The following is a 20,117-nucleotide window of genomic DNA, read 5'->3' on the forward strand; positions in this document are numbered from 1 at the left end:
GTAAAATGTTGTCACTCGTCAATCACTGAAGTGAGTTAACCCACTGACCCTTGATGTGTGCTTTGATAGCCAGATGCAAAATGTAAATGACAGTTGAACAGACCAACTGATGAACACGGCTGACCCCAAGCCGCTATGTTCGCATATATGCATTTTTTTAATTTAAGCATTTGTTTAATTCTATGCGGCTGGTGAGTAGCTAAAGATGTTTCTAGACCAGTCCTGAAAAGGATTCAGGGTGGTCCATTAGACTTTTTGAAATATATGTAGAGTGTTGATTTCATTGCCGAGGGGGGGGCGGAATTTACAAACCATACAGGGAACAACATGCTTCTTACCTGACATAGACCCCATAAATTCCTGGCTCAGTGATGCACTCCTTTATCTTTAAGTCACCTCCAGCCTTCAGCAGGTAGTTCCTTATGGGATATGGTTTAAGTTTGTCCATTAATGTGTAGGATCTCCACTCAATAGTTTCCTTATTGTTTTCCAAAACTTGCTTGATTTTATCCCCATATATATTGTTTCCTTGAAAGAAGCAAAAACAATTAAATGAGACGCTAATAGTCCACACATTAAGACTTTAAAAGTCAACTTCCTTAAATTAGCACTCACGGTTTAATACCTGGATATTTTATCTTACGCTGAGGCTCTCTTACACAGAGCAGAAGCCACTGCCTGCTTGAATCTGAAATAATGTCAAAGTAGACTGGGACCTGGGTCTAATCATCCACTTCATGATCAATGGATTTTTACCAAATGTATATGTAACCTTTGCTGTAAAATGCACCATTTTAAGAGACTCTTTTTTAAGGGTTCGCTCATGTTCTCCTAAAGGAGTTAAAGGGAGGCGTAGGGTGCTGACAAAGTTCTCTGAGCTGGTATGATTGCTGAATCAGCCACAGGGGGGAGGATAGGAAGCAGGACAGAATCCTACTGAAAGAAATTCATTTTGAAGCCACTCCAGAATGTCAAAAAGAGCATCGCTGTCTCATCTTCAAGCAACCTTACCAATTCCAAACAGGGAGTAGGGTGGTGCTGACTCGCTTACAGCGCTCAGAACTCATCTCCATACTATTAGGCTTATTAGCATCCCGCATGGAAGCATTAATGCCTTCCCATATCCGATTACACACCATAAATTGCGCCAGAGGTTTGACCTGGAAAAATCAACTGTTACATTACTGAACATTCACCTGAATTAATGGGTGAGCCTGTTGGCAATCAGGTTTGGAAAAGTTGTCATCATCCACTTAGAAGATTTTCCCAAAATTGTGATTTGCAAAAAAATAGCCCACCAGAAATACCAGAAGTACTCGGTTGTGGGTTTGACCAGAGCATTTTCCATACTGAACTGCAGTTATTATTCCTTTCTGGTCTGTTTGTTAGGGCAAACTGCTTCCGGTATTACTGATTGGAAATTGTGTGGACTCCAGTCTGAGTGCAAACTTAATTCAACATAGAATCTCAAATTACGTGTAAACACTATTTGCACTCAACATTAAATTTCGGTTGAAGTCAAAAGGAACTTTCCTACCTCTTTCTGAACCAGAGAACAGAGTCTCTTTAGGAGTTTGAACACTGAAAATGTCTTAAAGACCTGAAAAATACTACAGTTTTCTCCCTGGCAGCGGATCTTACCTATCTGGCAGCGTAAAGTCACATGCTCTTGTTCATTTCCCAGTCAATTGATTTTTTATATTTTATTATTTAGATTTGATTAAATATGTTTTGGCATTTCCTGTATGTTAAACCTGAGCCTTAGGGTGGTCTTCACCCAACTTTTTGCCTGCCACCCTCCATTTTGTATGATTTATTTTGCTGGTCTTAGGACTCTACTGACTTTACCACTGCTAAAATGCTTGTGCTCTCTCCCCTAAACATGGTAACACTGGCTCATACCCAATTGGCAAATTAAATTTACCTATAACTCCATAGTACCAGATGTGCCCGGGGTCTGTAACTTGAATACTACTGGTGGGCCTGCAGCACTGATTGTGCCACCTACATAAGTAGCCTCTTAACCATGCCTCAGGTCTGCCATTGCAAGGCCTGTGTGTACAGTTTCACTGCCACTTCAACTTGGCATTTAAAACTACTTGCCAAGACTTAAATTCCCATTTCTATTACATATAAGTCACTCCTAAGGTAGGCCCTAGGTAACCCATAGGGCAGGATGCTATGTAAGTAAAAGGCAGGACCTGTACCTATACGTTTTACATGTCCTGGTAGTGCAAAAAAACTCCCAAAGGAGTTTTTTCTCCACTGTGAAAGCTACTCCTCTCATATGCCAGCATTGGAAATTCCCTTATACTTTTAAGTGGTAATTTCTGATCTGAGAATAGTAGCCTTATCATTGTTGGTAGGTTGGATTAATAGTGAGAACTCCCGCTGACTGGTGAAGTAAGATTTAACATTACTATTTTAGAAATGCAACTTTTAGAAACTAGACATTTCTCTGCATATACTGCTCTCTGTGCCTTACACCCTGTCTCCAATCCACATCTGGTCTGTGCTGGTTGACAGCTCCCCTGTGCATTCCACCCAGACATCCATAAACACAGGACGGTCAGCTGTATCTGCATTCATCTACATACTGATAGGTCTTCCTGGGCAGGAAGGGTGGAAGGGCTTTGACTTACACTTCAAAGGCTAGAGGCCTGACCTCACAGAAAGAACTGCAGAGGTCTCTTGGCAGACATGGCTGGGTAGAAAGGGGAACCTGTGCACTTCAAAACCACTCTTTGATGTTTCCTCCACTTCAAAGCCACATTTGTGGTATATATACTGGGTCTGTGACCCCACCAAATCAGACACTTCTGGACCTACAACTTGACTCTGTCACAGGGACTGCCCTGCTGCCCAAAGGACTCATGTGGACTGCTTTTCTTTAAGGACTGCTCTCCTGCTTGTTGCCCTGCTGCCTGCTGCTTCCTGGCTCTGCTGAAAGGACTCTGCCTTCCTTCACAAGTGATCTCCAAGGGTTTAGACTGAGCTTGCCTTCTGTTAAGAAGTCAAAACCTCATCTGAAAGGGAAAATCCACTGCGTTGAAAACATTTGATGCAATGCCTGCAAAACTTGATTCAGCGCCTGTCTCACAGCTGAAAAACTGATGCATTGTCTACCGGATCGAAGCAGTGCCTGTTTCATAATCACAGCGTGTTTTGGATTTTCCATGCATTGCTCCTGGGCGTCAAAATAACCCCGCACTTCAGTAAGAAGTCAAGGCTGTACACCAGGAAATCAGTGCATCACCTTGCCTGCGGGGAAAGAATTGACGCACCACACCAGAAAAATTGACGCATTGCTTTATTTTCCAATACATCACTTCCTCTGTGGCCATCTGCATAGATATTTTTGATGCATTCCAGGTAGTGTATGTTAAAAGGATACAACCACTTATTCTTATGAATTAAGATTCATCTAAACCTTTAAAAAGTCATATGTTGCCTTGGGCATATTGGATTTTTTGTCAGTTTTATCTTATTTTATTCAGATAAATATTATCTATTTTCCTAAGCTGGTGTGGAGTACTTTTTGTGGTGTTTTCACTGTGCTACTGTATGAGGTATTGCACAAGTACATTAGAAGTTGCCTTCTAAGTTAAGCCTGCCTGTTCTGGGCCAAGCTACCAAAGGGTGAGCACAGGATAATTTAGGTTGCGTTGTGACTTACCCTGACTAGGATTGCAGTCCCTGCTTGGATAGGGTGCATACCTCTGCTAATTAGAGACCCAATTTCTAACTCTATATTATTGTTACTTGAATTAAAATTGTGGTAACATTACTTCTGCTTCAGCCCCCAAACCTCTAATTAGATTTATGACCTTTGTCAGTGCTCAATGTGTCAACAAAAGTATCTAATTTTGGAGCCCAAAATGTGTGTAAGGTGCCAGATCCCATGCAAAGGAATGCCAGAGTTTCTGAATACCAAATACATCTAGGTCAGTACTTCTTTTCTTGTGGGTTCATTTTCTTCCCTGCTTTCTGCCTTTATTACTGTTAACCTATCCTCCTCTTCATCTTGCATACTCCTTTCTCTGCCTTTTTCTCTCCTGGTCTTGGTCAAAGTCTGATTTTGAAAAATAAGTGCTGATTCCCAAATATGAGTGCAACCACCGGCAGTAGTTAAACACTGACTCAGACCGAGTCACCATTGAAAGCAACTTTATGAATCCTGTATGATCATCTTAGTTAAATATAAATGTTTGCTTTTGCTTTTGAGCCTGTTTTGTTCTGGATGAACAAAAATATAATTTAGGCTGCCAAATTCTGTGTATTTACCATGCACAAAACTATTCATCACTAAACTTGAATATATGTTCAGAAGGTGTGGTGGGATAACAATTTGGAATTGCACAGTAAAATAAACATACATTTAATAATCTCTTGACTTTGCAAATTTGGACTGCCTCGTCAGCAGTCCCTGATGTCACCACAAACCATGAAGTAAACCCTTTGATGCGATCAGCAGGTTTGCAGAGAGCACCATATGAGGACAAAATCTGCAATCAACTCAGAGAAAGTCTGGCAAGTCAGGTGCAATGTGGAAAGGAAGCTGGTGGAAGAAAACGAAAAAGGAAGGTCTCTGATGAAGTAGACATTGTGGTTGAAGAATATGTTAAGGGAAATGTCAAACTTTTGGGTAAGACTTCCTTACTGTGGTTGAGGCCCATAAATGTGGACACACATCTGTAGAGGATCAATCCTGGTGGAGTGATGAACAAGACTACGGAATAGATGAAAAAGAATTGGCCTGACGGTGTTCACATAGAAAGAAGTTAGGGGCATATTTAACATTAAATCACACAGCTCAGCAAGTCAATGTGTGATAGGGAAAGGGCAGGAATGCACAGTACTTAACTCTGTACACCCCATTCTTGTCTTTTCCCAGCACTGGCGCACAACGTGCTACCTGGCAGCAACACAGGTACCCTTGCACCATGATGGAAGGGTCCCTGGTTCTAAGCAGGATTGTTTTTGTGCAAGGAGGGGCACATTCCTTCACAAAAACAATCCTCAGTGGCATTTTCCTCCCTCTAAGTGTACTGCAGATAAGGAAGTAACAAGGAGAAATAAATACATTTCTCCTTGCTACGCCTCACCTGGGGAGGTGTAGGTTATTGAAACTTTCCTACGTCTACCAATAATGGTAAAGCTGGGAATGCACCTAAGTCTGTGGGTAGATGTGTGGGACCAACACCACCCATAGAACACCTTCCCTGGGCAGAGTAACACAGCAGGTGATTTGTGCTGCAATGCGTTACTCTAGCTTTATCAAGCCAGGCAAACCATGAAAGGTGGCCTTGCCTGGCTTGATATATCTAACTTAAGAGTTGTGCCACACTGGCACCACATATGCCCCATAGCCTGTAAGAGATCGGAAACTTCAGGAACAGGTGGCACACAAAGCACACATCAGCCCCCACAACCATAGAAACGCTCATTGAGATTACATTCTAACCTAATGCAGTTGCACCCGTCAGCAACACTGACGCATTTGCTTCTGAATCCACAGTTACAGGTGAGTGTCCCACATTTCGATAATGTCTGCATATGTAACACTGCACGTGGAAGTACTAAACAGGGTAGTGGTGCCCATAGCAAACACAGGCCATTTCTGTGCAGATTTGAATCACTCAGAATAGATTGTGCAGTATGTAGTTTGACATCCTGGTGTCTAACTGACAGGCAGATGTGTTATGTCATGTGACCCAAGCAAACACTCAAGGGCAGGACTAGGGCACACCTATGCAACATTTACACATAGTCATATAGTGGAACAAAAAGCATTAGCAGATGGGGTTCACCGAATGTAAACTCAGCACATACAGTATGTACATATTCAACATCACATGTAATGTCCTTCATCATGACCACTATACTGTCCACCTCTCAGGCAATCCAACTGCCTACACAGCTGAAGATGCAGGTGACAAGCACCCTGAAAATGAGAAGTCTGAACTTGCAAGGACAAGTGAAGATGGACATGGGCTTGACAAAATAAAGATGACCACTCTGAACACTAGCACACACCTCCATACTTGTCCACACCACCTGCAGTGACACCTCCACCACTTCTGAAATCAGAACCGGCCTGTTAATGAAAGCAGCCAGAGCCCTCATAATGCAGGAGACCTAGATCCATCATCATGGGACATCAACTATTGGCACAGAACGAAGATGCTGGCACCCCAACAGCAGGGCAATTGAAGGGGGCTTGAGAAGTCAATGCTGTGAGTTCAGCAAAAACAAAAAAAGAAGGCATTCCAGGTATTAAGTAAGACAGTGATTTCCTTACCACCACTGGGGAAAATGTCTTCCAGTCACTCACTCAGTGTCAGTGATGTGAACTGCTGTCCCATCATTGTATCGGACAATAAAATCTGAATTTAATAATGCAATTAAAGTTGCTCTGCCCCGCTGAGTGAGGAGACCTCAAGTATGAGCAGCACATCTGTGTTCCATGTCACAAAAGTATGACACTGTAGGAGCAGTGATGGGAAAGCACAGTCATAAGGGCTACAACCAGGGAGCCAATTGTGCACATAACAAGTAGGAGACAATGATACACTATTGTGTTCAGAATTTCACTCAGTGCAGCAAAGACAGCACAATGGCACTGTCCCCACGATACCACTCTTATTTGACTACATGAGCACAGTCCATCATTAAGACATACAGGGGGTCATTCTGACCCCGGCGGTCTCAGACCGCCGGGGCGAGGGTCGGCGGGAGCACCGCCGACAGACCGGCGGTGCCCCGCAGGGCATTCTGACCGCGGCGCTTTGGCCGCGGTCAGTGCAGGAAAACCGGCGGTCTCCCGCCGGTTTTCCGCTGCCCGTCAGAATCCTCCAAGGCGGCGCAGCATGCTGCGCCGCCTTGGGGATTCTGACACCCCCTACCGCCATCCTGTTCCTGGCGGTTCGCCCGCCAGGAACAGGATGGCGGTAGGGGGTGTCGCGGGGCCCCTGGGGGCCCCTGCAGTGCCCATGCCAATGGCATGGGCACTGCAGGGGCCCCCGTAAGAGGGCCCCGCTTGTATTTCACTGTCTGCATAGCAGACAGTGAAATACGCGACGGGTGCAGTAGCACCCGTCGCACCTTCCCACTCCGCCGGCTCGATTACGAGCCGGCTTCATGGTGGGAAGGTCGTTTTCCCCTTGGCTGGCGGGCGGCCTTTTGAAGGCCGCCCGCCAGCCCAGGGGAAAACTCAAAATACCCGCCGCGGTCTTCCGACCGCGGTACGGTATTTTGACGGCTCCCGCCGGGCGCGCGGTGGCCGCGCCCGGCGGGAGTCAGAATGACCCCCACAGTGTGTATCCGTATTGTGTGCTGGATGTCCACCACGGTCCTACTTCCTGTGACACTCTGTTCCATTTTATATCTGCAGGAGAGCAGCGGATTGCTTCTAGAACATGTCTTAATGTGGCTTTGGACACACAATACCTGACTCTGAGATCCAAGCATAAGAAAACAGAAGGGGTTGACGTACCGCCACCATCCCGCTGAGTTTTCAGCACAAATCTTTCAGGGTTCCTGATGGCCATTGCAGCATTCCGATCTCCTTCTTCACCCTTTTAGAAAAGAGAATAGGAAGCAAAAGAAGGCTACCTATAATTCACTTTTTTACCTTTTTATTTAAATCCTAACAGAAACACATGTGTTGTAGTTACGTAATTCCATTTAGAGAATACCATTGCAGGAGCTCAAAATTGCAGCCTAGAACACCATCATGTGATTTATGATACAGTGCCAAACGTAGCTGGAAATACATAGAAGTCTATTTTTGTAATAAATGCACCCCCAAGGCCAATTCATCCACTAACAGCTCCCTCTCTATAACCGACTGGACATAAAACATTGCTGTGAACATGCTAAGAACTAGAATATTGTTGAGTCACTTTCCACCCACTATTTGCTACTTACTCCATAGTACAATGGCAGAATAGTTTCTTTTGTGACTTCTTATACATGGAAGGTAGTAGTTGGCAGGCACGAGAGGCTGTCATCATCTAGATTCTTTGCACCTGGAAAATATTCTATGTGGTAATATACCTGTCCAGCCCTAAATAACCATCCTGCGAGTCTTTCAGAGGTACAATCCACCCTCTTTGTGGAGATTAAGATTATTGCTTCGTAATCAGTGATCAATTTAACAGAATTGCCCAAATCCAACATTTTAAATGAAGTATGCCCATAAACATGCTACAGCCTCCCAACACAGCAGTTCCCCACTCTCTTCAGAGTCCACAAAGCAAGATGAATACCCGCCCACCACTTGCAATAAAGTGAACCCTAGTCTTGATTCTTGCATCAACAGTGAGAATGGTACATTTCACTAAGAAAAAATGTCCTAGGCTTGCAAAAACTTCTTGCCAATCCTCAGACCATCAATGGTTCTAGCACAATGGGAAAACCCTAAACATTTTGGAATAATACTCAGATAATCCAAAGAAGGATAATCGTTGTTCTTTTGTGACAGCCTCAATTAGATACATTTTTGTTCTCCCCCATCCTTGCTCACTGTGCCACTGAATTCATGCTAGCCTGGCTGATGAGAGGTGATACTCCGAAATCAGTCTCAGGTTGCTTGCTTCTGGTCCAGGTAGGACTTGACCTGGCAGTTTGAGCTGGACTGTTCCCATGGGGAACAGGGGTCTAGACTGATTTGCATATGTCTGGGTCTGAGCTGGGGTGGCATGGTGAGCCAAAAAACAATTGATTTAACCCAGATCTGCGACTGGGGGTGAGTGTTTGAAAAGTTTCAGCACTCCGTCCATCACCTTATTGTATTGCTCCCCCATTCTTAGACAGGGTATGACCCATGTAAGTTATAGAAGACACTCCAGTTTGGCACTCACATTTCTTTATTATGACCCCAGCGGGGTTCAGAATGTTTAAAAAGTTCATCGACATACAATTGTGCTGCTTCATATCACCCTAGTATATTAAGATGTCATCCTGGAAAAGGGCATGTTTGAGGTGTTTCAGACAGTTTGCCTTTTGTGCTAAAACACAGATGCTGCAGAGGCTACCTCCAAATGGCATCCAACATGACCTGAAGGTTCCAAAAGATGTTATCAAGCAGGTAAGGTGTCTCAGGTCTGGATTGAATGCCACCTAGTAATATGCTGATGGTATATCCATGTAGCAAAAACTAGCCACCAACCCCTGGTAAGTTTGTAGTGAAGGTAATTTGCTAACAAGGTAATAATTAACACAAGTACTGTATGAGTAAACTGAATCATATCATCCTTGAATCATTTCATGTACATAATGGACTGAATACATGATGATAAAGAGTGGACTTTGCATACGTTGATCTATGGTTTTTAAAATGCATTTTCATTACTGATGTATGATGGGTTTATTTGTTGATGTACCATATGTTTTATATGTTTCCTAATACGAGGAATTTATTTTTAAACATTTGTTCTGGTGAATGTGTGTTCCCTTTATAATTGATTCATGTGGCAATATGATTCCCTCAGACATATGCCGTAAAGATTAGTTCTGGTTGTCACCTTTCTGAGACAAACAATTCAGTTTATTCATAAGATATCTGTGTATGATTCCCTTGCTAGCAAACTACCTTCACTTTAGATGATATATCCATGACACTAAAACAAGAAGCATCCCTTTAGTGCTCAGCATCTCTGTGCAATTAGGTAAGGGGTGCAATTTGTCAATATCCATAAATTCATATCCCTTAAATCTAGACACAAGGGACTTATCCTCACCCTTGGGTGCTAGGTCAACTGGGGTAAGCTACTCAGAGATGTTCATTTCTTCAATTACTCTCAGCGCAAATAATTTCTTCAATTTGGTTTCTAAGGGATTTCTCAACAGGTGGTGAATAGGCTACAGGGACTGCCAAATCTTTTAATGTTAATTTGATGCTCAAAATCCTGCAAATTCTAGAGCTGGATGAAATCGAGTGTATTTTTTTTAACTGAAACTTCACAAAATTATTCTTTCCCATAAAAATGTGATTTACCTGTATCTTGTATAATTTTAAACAGTGTCAGGATACTTTGACAGGAGGCCGCATTGAGTAGAAAATATCTCTTGATGACAAGACATTTTCTACTCAAACTAGTCTCCGGCTGGTATTTACTGTGTGTATCTCTCCCTCGTAAGGACAGCTGTAAAAAAAAAAAAAGAAAGTCATGCGGAACTTAGAGAAATTAAATTGGGAATTTTATGCAGGCCTCTAAGAAATCTGGGCATAAAAATCAGTTATCGATAAGGATTTTTCAAACAAAAGATTAGGATCCAGTTTGTTAAGTTCAGACTTGAGCCCCAGCACTTTTTTAATACGTTTGCCTAAGGAGGTTTGAAGCATGTGATGTTATATATTTAATTTCCCTACAAAATACATTGCATAATCAACATCCCTGTGGGCGGCGGCAGGCGTAGCACACATGCTCGGCTGCTAAGCGCACCTGACTAGCCCTGCCCCCGACATCACAGGAGGTGGTGTTCAACCATGGCCGCGTCAGGAGTGGATTCTCGAGCTGCGGTTTACGGCTTGAGAGTCCATCCATCGTTTTTCCATTGTCCCCAATATTGCAGAAGGAAGGGGGCGTACTAATTCCTCAGAGTCCCTCTAGTTGCCAGCACAAGCACCAGCATGACTGGTGGGAGGCAAAGTGGCGATTGGGACTTGGAGCAGTTAGGATACTGCTCGGGGAGTCGCAGGTGAGTGTGGCCAGCCTTGAGGAGTTTGGGCATGCAAGCATTCACACAGCTGCTCTGGGAGCTAGTGAAGTTGCTTTGATAATGTAAGCACCCTTAAGTCTGCTGAGCGTAGATTGTGGCATTAGAGGATAGAGGCTAGAGGCAGGCTCTGGTGAAAAGTTCAGTGAGGTTCCCAAACAAGTTGAAGATAAATGGAAACTTCAAGAGAGCAACACACTGAGATTTGGCCAAAAAAAAGGAATCAAAGGCAACTTGCTCTTGGTATTTCATCACCAACCCCACAGTCCTGCAAGCTCTTTTTAAATTAAAACCAACTTGTGCATCTTTGTAGGAAAGTACCCTCCTTTCTTGGTAGGGTTACCCCCTTTTTATGCCTGATGTCAGTGTGTTTGACTGTGTTCACTGGGCTCCTAGCCAGGACCCCAGTGATTATGCGCTCTCCCAAAACTCTGTATTTCATCCCACAATTGGCACACTGCTGCCCCACGGTAAGTCCCTAGTATATGGTACCTAGGAACCCAGGGCATTGGGGTTCCAGGGGATCCCTATGGGCTACAGCCTATATTTTTCCACCCTTGGAGAGCCCACGCAAAAGGGTTTTGCAGGACTGCCATTGCAGCCTGCGTGCAAAGGTGCAAGCACCCTTTCACTGCCACTTTTCACTGCACCAGCTCACTTATAAGTCACCCCTATAGCAGGCCTTTCAGCCTAGAGGGCACCCCCGCATTAGCACAGGTTCCCCCATGAACTCCAGGCCCATTTTCCCAGACTTCGAGAGTGCGGGACACCATTTTACGCAGGTCAATACCTATGTCCAGCTACATAATTGTAACTCCGAACATGGTATCAAACATGTTGGAATCATACCCCAATGCTTTTGCAAGCATTGGTTGTATGATTCCATTCACTCTGGGGGCTCCTTAAAGGACCCCGAGCATTGCTCCTACAGCCTTCTGAGGTTTTCCCGGCAGCCCAAGCTGCTGCCACACCTCACAGACAGGCTTCTGTCCTTCTGTCGCTTGAATAGCTCGAGCCCAGGAAGGAAGAACAAACGATTTCCTTTGGGAGAGAGGTGTTACACCCTCTCCCTTTGGAAATAGGTGTGACAGGCTTGGGAACAGGGGTAGCCTCTCCAAGCTACTGGAAATGCTATGAAGGGCACATTTAGTGCCCTCCTTGCATAAACCAGTCTACACTGGTTCAGGGACCCCCAGTCCCTGCTCTGGCGCGAAACTGACCAAAGGAAAGGGGAGTGACCACTCCCCTGTCCATCACCACCCCATGATTGGTGCCCAGAGCTCCTCCAGAGGGTCCCTGGGTTTTGCCATCTTGGATTCCAAGTTAGCGGGGAACTCTGGGAGCATCTGCGTGGCCAGTGCCAGCAGGTAACGTCAGAGCCCTCCCCTGATAGCTGCTTACCTGTGTAGCTGACCAATCCCCCTTTCAGGGCTATTTAGGGTCTCTCACTTGGGTGGTTCTTAGGATTCGGATTGCAAGACTCCAGCAGGAATCCTCTGCATTCTTTTACTTCATGTTCTTACCAAAGAAACTGCATCTGGACCCTCCAGGAACTCAACAAACTGCAACCAAGAAGCCAAGACGACTTCTGCAACATTTTATCTTCAGCTCCTGGCAGCAACTGCAACTGTTTCGAGGTCGTGCATCCTCCGAGGACTGTCTGTCTTCAGCATGCACCAGAAGAACAAAGGAATTTCCCTTGAAGTGAAGGAGTCACTTTCCTGCTTCAGCAGGCAACCCTCTACAGCGACAACCGGTGACTTGGGTCCACTCTCCTGATAAAGTGCGTGGATCCAGCATCACAGGTGGTGGACTGAAGGGTTCCGAAGGTCCTGACGTCCCTCTGTCCTTCACTCCAAGGGAGATTCCTTCTTTCTTCTGATGGAGACTGAAGACAGACTGTCCTCAGAGGATGCACGACCGGGGAAATGTTGCAGTTGCTGGAAGGAGCCGGAGATACAATGTTGCAGAAGGCGTCTTGCATCTTTGTTGCAGCTTGTAGGGTCTTAAAGAATTCAGATGCAGTTTTTTCGGGCAGACGTTGAAGTAGAGGGTGCAGAGGATTGCTGCTTGAGTCTTGGAATCTGAATCTGAGGAGCTACCCAAAGGAGAGACCCTAAGTAGCCCTGAAAGGGGGATTGGTCACCTAGCTGGGTGACCACCTATCAGGAGGGGGCTGTGATGTCGCCTGCTGGCACTGGCCACTCAGATGCTCCCAGAGTTCCCTGCCAACCTTGAATCCAAGATGGCAAAACCCAGGGACCCTCTGGAGGAGCTCTGAGCACCACCCCTGGGGTGGTGACGGACAGGGGAGTGGTCACTCCACTTTCCTTTGTCCAATTTCGCACCTGGGCAGGGACTGTGGGTCCCTGAACCGGTGTAGGCTGGTTTATGTAAGGAGGGCACCAATTAGCCCTTCAAAGCATTTCCAGTGGCTTGGGGAGGCTACCTCTGCCAAGCCTGCAACGTCTATTTCCAAAGGGAGAGGGTGTAACGCCCCTTTCCCAAAGGAAATCCTTTGTTCTGCCTTCCTGGGCTCTAGCCTTCCAAGCAACAGGAGGGCAAAAACCTTCCTGGGAGGTGGCAGCAGCTTGGGCTGCCTGAAAACCATCAGACGGCTGCATGGCAATACTGGGGATCCTCTAAGGAGCCTCCAAGTGCATGGAATCATACAACCAATGCTTGCAAAATCCTGGCGGTATGATTCCAACATGTTTGACCTATGTCCAGTACACATGTAAAATGGCGTCGCCACACACACGAAGTCCGGGAAAATGGGCCTGGAGTTCGTGGGGGCACCTCTGCCAGTGCAGGGGTGCACTAACACACAGGTACTTGGCACCCTGCCCTCTGGGCTAGAAGGCCTGCCATGGGGTGACTTATAAGTAACCTGGTGTAGTGAAAAATGGCAGTAAAAGGGTGCTTGCACCCTTTCACACAGGCTGCAATGGCAGTCCTGCAGAAGCCACTGCTTGGGCTCCCTATGGGTGGCAAAATATATGCTGCAACCCATAGGGATCCCCTGGAACCCCAATGCCCTGGATACCTAAGTACCATATACTAGGGACTTATAATGGGGCACCAGTGTGCCAATTGTAGGTGAAATACAGAGTTTTGGGAGAGAGAGAGCATCATCACTGGGGTCATGGTTAGCAGGATCCCAGTGAACACAGTCAAACATTCCTCTGCTAATTGGCTTTTCATTTTTAACTACACATGCTCCCTGCTAACAGGACGCTCATAGGTCTTTGGCACAGCGAGCCCTGTGCTCAGTCCCCTCGGATATGGCTACAATCTCTTTTAAATTAGGAGTTTAGAAAGCAGTTTTTCCTATACGTGTAGGATCGCTCACAAATTGACCCCAAGTAAGGGATTCACAGACCTTCCCGCTGACACTTATAACCCTCTCAAAACAATCTCAAGTTTAGTTTGGAAATGGATTTAAAACGTATGCCTTTCTACCATGTTCACTTTACTGTTCATCCTCTACTCACACAGGACATAGAATCAAGGGGATGTTAAGCAGAATGCTTCCTGATCAAGATGCAATACACAATCACGCCTCCAGGGGACACTATATGCAGATCGAACTTCAAGGACAAATCGTCACTTAAGGAGACTGAGCCTGAAGGACATCCACTCATGAGGTACAGTAGGTGGGGAAAGTACAGCAGAGAGAGTAACTAACAAGGCATATGAGAATGTATATCAGGTAGATGCATCACAGACACCTGCAGAACACCAGATAACATGTCAAAGAAAATACATGAACCAGCTTTGTACTTTCAAAGTTCTAGAGAGTCCAAAGTGCATTCCCATCAAATCAGTATTAGTAGACAGAGTGTTATGAGGGGCGGTGGTGCTATGCCTGTCCCCTCTCCAGCATCAGGAAACTCATCACTAGTGTAATAATAAAGCTCTAAACAAATTTGCAAATACATTGAAGTACCACCAAGTCCACTCCAGCCACCAGTAGTCTCCTTGCTTCAACTGGCTGGGCATGGATCATTGGTGTTAACATTCTAAGAATCCTTTGACTTTATGGGGTGAGAAAGAACAGAACAATGAGGGAGAAGGAATCACAGAGTGTGTACCCATTAGGAAGCACATTAGGGATGCTTTCCATAAACTCTGGGAAAATGTTGGACATAATGTTAGGGATGTGCACCCAAAGCCAAGGTTTAACCTTTTGGAGAGCCACTCCAAATCTCCAACCACTTTGGATTAGTCAAGTGGGTTTGGAGGACCAGTTTAAAGATGATGTTGTTGATACACCGGGGATGGCAGTTTTAGTAGAGGATTGTCGATGATAGCTGCCATGGAATGTCGCTGGGGTAAATAAGAGCTAAGCTTTCAGATCCAGAATGGGGGAGTTTCATTCATTCATACCATAAAATACTTTTGCACAAGGCATGGGCGATTAAACCAGTTTATAGATCTGGATTCATAACTTACACCAAAAATGCCATTCCATCGGCAGCAGGAAGGGCCTCAGGTGGCCTTTTGGTTTGGTCACGACTGGACCTCTTCCCTAAAGTAAAGATTGTTCGCTCCGAGAGTAGTGATTTATTGAGATTAGAAATCATTATACCCACACAACAAGGTACCAGGTACATTGCTATAGCGAACATATATGTAAGATCTGTCCGCTCAAGTAGTTTTTCCACTACAGTGGATCAACTATCCAATATGATTGATAAATTTCTTGGGGGAGCGCTAAACATCATAGCGGGGGATTGTATCAATAACACTAGCCCCGAGGATGGGCAAGATTGAATCTTATGCCCCACTAGTTAGATCTGGTCCTTTAGTTGGTGTTGGGAAAAAAATCATCTAATGTAACACTGCAATTATCTGACTTAGTTATGGCCTATGGTATGAAAATAGTTAATGGAAATACAAAATTTGATTTCCCTCCTCGTTAAACATTTACAAGGGAATCGATAACTAGTAATATAAATTATATTGTTCTGGATCAACTACTATGGCCTCACCTAATGGATATGGAGATGGATGGTGATCATCAAGCACTAAGTGCTATGCTGGAATCTTGTGTTTTCTAGCAGGAGGAATCTTAAATGGCCAGCAGTTACGAACAATACTTCGATACTGATGCAGGTTTATAGTCTTTTTGAGAATATGCTTTCCCCATTACTAAATGATGATGAGGGAAAGATTAATTTCTCCAATCTTCATACTCAATTGATGGTCCAAATAAGCAATTTTTAAAAATAAAAATAATGAAAAGAGGAGTCCATCAAAAACTGCCACCTAGTTGGTATACTAAAAAATGCTGGCATGCCAAGAATAGTCTCCTAGAAGCTGTTAAGACAGGATGTCAGGTACAAATCGAAACAGCAACGAAGATGTATAAAGCTTCCTTGCTAAAAGCTAAAAAACAATGGGAGATTGCACAGTGGGCGGAACTAGCAGAGGATCATCAGCTTGGAGATGCAAAAACATTCTGGAAACTCATCTCAAAAGGAACACGTACTATTGACAACCATTTAGAGTCAGTATTCTGTCCAGAAAAAAATCGATGGTTCAATTTGAAGGTCTATACACAGAATGGGATGATAAAAGCTAACCCGAAGATACTTGGCAGTGATTCACCTACTAAGCGGGGTGACTCATCATGCTTAGTTTATATCCCGGGTAATAGACTGTGTGGGGGAACAAGGTTTTCTCTCCTTGAAACAGCTAACGCTTTAAAACAGATAAAAAGAGAGAATGCCCCAGGTTAAGCTAGGGTTCCTGGTGACCTGTACCTTTCTCATCCTGAAGTGTGGGTTCCCTATGTTAAAGGCCTTAGTAATGCCAACTTGAGGAATGAGGGTATTCCTCCTTCTTGGCAAGGAGTGGCTATAATCCCTCTATATAACAAGCGGAACAGAGATGAGCAGACCAATTACAGACCTATACGTTTATTAGACACCAGCCAGAAAATAATTTGGCAAGACTTCAATCTTGGCTTGATGAACATTTAATACTTGAAAACGCATGTGCAGGCTTCAGGGCTAAGATCAGTATCCTTGATCAGGTCTTACGCTTTATGACCATCTTTTGGAAGTATACATCTCTGAAGTGGGACCATTTGTATGTCACTTTTATAGATCTTCAAGCGGCTTTTGATCTGGTCCTGAGAGATAATTTTTTGAGGGTTTTAGAGGCCTATGGTATCCCAGGTGACCTATTGTGGATCTTGAGAGCCTTGCATAAAGACACATTTGCTAAAGTTAGATGGAACAGGGGTGGGGACCTCACTCCTAGGATTCCCATAAATAGAGGAGTCAGGCAAGGGTTCATGCTTGTGCCAACTCTATTTAGTATATATATATATATATATATATATATATAAATGACACAGTTAAATGGTTATTGCAGAGTAGGCATGACACACCAAAAATAGCTGGAACCTCCGTTCCACTTCTTATGTTTGCAGACGATACACTGTTAATATCCGGAAGCCCTATGAGGTTACAATGTTAGCTGGATACTTTTGTGGCTTTTTGTCTTGAAAGGGAAATAGAACTAAACCCATCAAAGTCTAAGTGTATGGTCATTAACCCCTATCGGTCTTTTAGAAACAATGTGCCACTTAGAGGTGTTCCTCTTGAACAAGTACATTTGTTTTGACTATTTAGGGATAAGGTTGGCTGATAATATGCATTGGGGGCCTGCTACAAGCAAATATCAGATGACATCAGTATCACCTCTCCTCTACAGCGATTTGTAATGGGATTGTCCTACCCTACAGTATATCTTTGCAAATGCACCTTTCAAAAACCCTCATTTTGGATCCTACTAATGTTCTCTATCCTGGCTAATTTCTCTGAACACACATACTGCACCCATGTTGCTTAGAAGGCTGAGACACCTTCACATCTTCTAATACTCTTCTAAGATGGGTCCTTGTCCCCTGCATAACTACAATATACCAACACTTATTGTACCTGTCTTTCACTCTCACAATGTAACTGTTCAATTGTTCTATTGTTAATCCCAAATTGGCAGTTCGGGCTGGACTGTTCCCATGGCGAACAGAGTGAAGATTGATTTGCACATGGCTGAGTCTAAACTGGGGTGGCATGGCAAGCAAAAAAACGAATGTATCAAACCTAGATCTGTGAATAGGGGTGAATGTTTGATTTGTTCTGAATTGCGTCCATCATCAGTTGTTTTTTTATGTGTTGCCCTAAGTGGGAAGGGTATGCCAAGAAGGGTATGCTTGCTATGACACCAGATTCAAGCTAGCCCAGCTGATGAGGGGTGATACCCCGAAACCAGTCCAAGGATGCTTGTTTCTGGTCCAGGGAGGACCTGGCCTGGCAGTTCAGGCTGGACTGTTCCTATGGGGAACAGGGTCAAGACTGATTTGCATATGGCTAGGTCCAAACTGCAGTGTCATGGCATTCAACAAAAATGATGGATTAAACCCAGATCTGTGACTGGGGGTGAATGTTTGATTTGTTCTGCATTCCGTCCATCATCTGTTGTTTTTTTTATTAATCCCAAATTGTAGTCATGGCAAGCAGCCACACCCACATCAACGGCCCAGAACTGCAAACCTATCTCCACGAACTAAACAAGACCCACCACTTACGAGGGGTTTGTCCACAAAGCTTGAGCAATGTTATCATGGTGTTTAAAGCATTTATTATTAGCATTTACAATGTATCATCTTGCATGCCTTTACTTTACAGGTCACACACAAATGTATATTTTCTGTGATGACAGTGTGACCTTAGGAAAAGTTTAACAAATATAAAAAAACAGATGTTAGATGACAACCGAACAGGTGCCTTCCCAGTCAGACAGGCACCAAACCCAGTGCGGGAAAAGCTGTCCCCTGAACTGGTTTGGAGAGGCCCAGAGGAGGGGCTGCAAATTACCTCATGGTGGTCACACAGGCTCTACAGCAGGGTAAAAGGGGTTCACTCTCTTAGATTTAGTGAATGAGGGGCACTGTGGTATTGTTTGCAGTAGAACACACAGGAACTGCTGCAATATACCTTCTTCAGAACACACTGGACCTGTGGAAAGACAGAAGAAGGACTGCACCTGATGTTTGAGACTTCTAAGAAGACCTGAAGGGTGGGCTCTTCTCCCACCTGCACGCAGGAAAAAGTGGACTTTAAGGGTCAGTTGTCTGACCTACTGAGTAAGCTACAGGCCTAGGCCAAAACAAGCTGCAGGGTGCTTTCCCTAAGGTTCACAGTTGACCAGTACCAACTGGACTCTGCTGGAAGCCTCTGCTGGAGTAAGTCTTGACCCCCAAGTGTGCTCCTGAAGTCCTGGGACCCTTGGCTGTGTTGAACTGGGCTAACCTCCCAAGGCAAGGTGAGTATTATTAGTTATTTTCTCTGCACTTTAGGGCCAGGGTTTTCCTGGCAGCGACAAGCAGTGAAACTGACCTCTATGTCTGCCCATCTAAATTAGGTGGGCAGACATATAAGTCAACTTCCGACAGCCGTTACTCAGTTGGAGGGGAATAACTATGGCGGAAACAGAGTAGTCTCCGCCATGGTTACACCAAAGGTCCGTCCGCACCTACATTCGATGGGCAGACCATTAAATTGGCAGTAAGCATATTCTGTTGCATTTGTGATGAAGTATGCTTACCACCAATATATAAATCACATCCTAAATGTCCAAAAAATTCTTGAAGATGTCTGGAAAATTCAATTATGAAAATATCAGAATTAGAAAATATCTGAAAGGTTTGCATTAACTGGGGGTTATTGTTTTACAGAAAGCTTGGCCTGTCAACAGTGCCATGGAATCTTGTGATTTATGTTATATGATGTTTTGATTTAGGTTTTACAGAGTGTGCAAATACGCAGGGAAAGGTTGTTCTGGCATTGAAATCGTAACAGGAAAGACAAAGGGGCCATGTCTAGGGGCAATCTCATGAGCCTTACAGAAAGCCTAAAGGCAGCAGATCAGTCAATCAAACATTCATTGAGCGCGGTAAATCACCCGTGAGGGCCTCAAAGCACTGGAGCTGTATGCTGCTGCGCTGAAGTAGGATAATTCGAACATCCAGGTCTTTAGCTCTCTCCTGAATTGTTGGAGTGATGGTCCTGAGGTGCAGAGGGAGGTTGTTCCAAGCCTTGGCTGCCAGGTGCGAGAAGAAGAGTCCTCTGCTTTTGGCTCAACGGATCCGAGGGTTGTATGAGAGGGAGAAGAAAGATGATTGGAGGTGTCTGGTCAGATGGTGGAAGGTCAGGCAAGTGTTGATGTATGTTGATCCTTCGCTGTGCAGTCCTTGTAGGTGTAGGTCAGCATCTTGAACTGGCATCTCTTCTGAATCGGGAGCCAGTGTAGTTTCTTGAGATGGGGTGTGATGTAGGTCGTTTTGGGGAGGTTGCGTAGATATGTCAAAGACTGGAAGG

The 20,117-nt window shown here is 44.6% G+C and overlaps 1 protein-coding gene across 2 annotated transcripts in view; it reads right to left on the reverse strand.

The window, feature by feature from the left end:
- Positions 1–20,117, reverse strand: part of LOC138274853 (glutathione synthetase-like) — a 186,661-nt gene that overhangs the window by 47,614 nt on the left and 118,930 nt on the right. For both annotated transcript variants that reach the window (XM_069219019.1, XM_069219020.1), the window contains exons 11-12: positions 7,496–7,577; positions 339–528 (exon numbers count right to left, since the gene is read on the reverse strand). In XM_069219019.1, the coding sequence (XP_069075120.1) occupies positions 339–528; positions 7,496–7,577 (272 nt within the window). The remainder of the gene's footprint in view (positions 1–338; positions 529–7,495; positions 7,578–20,117) is intronic.

Source organism: Pleurodeles waltl, chromosome 2_2 (genome assembly GCF_031143425.1).
Source record: "Pleurodeles waltl isolate 20211129_DDA chromosome 2_2, aPleWal1.hap1.20221129, whole genome shotgun sequence".
In the NCBI taxonomy this organism is placed as follows: Eukaryota; Metazoa; Chordata; class Amphibia; order Caudata; family Salamandridae; genus Pleurodeles; species Pleurodeles waltl.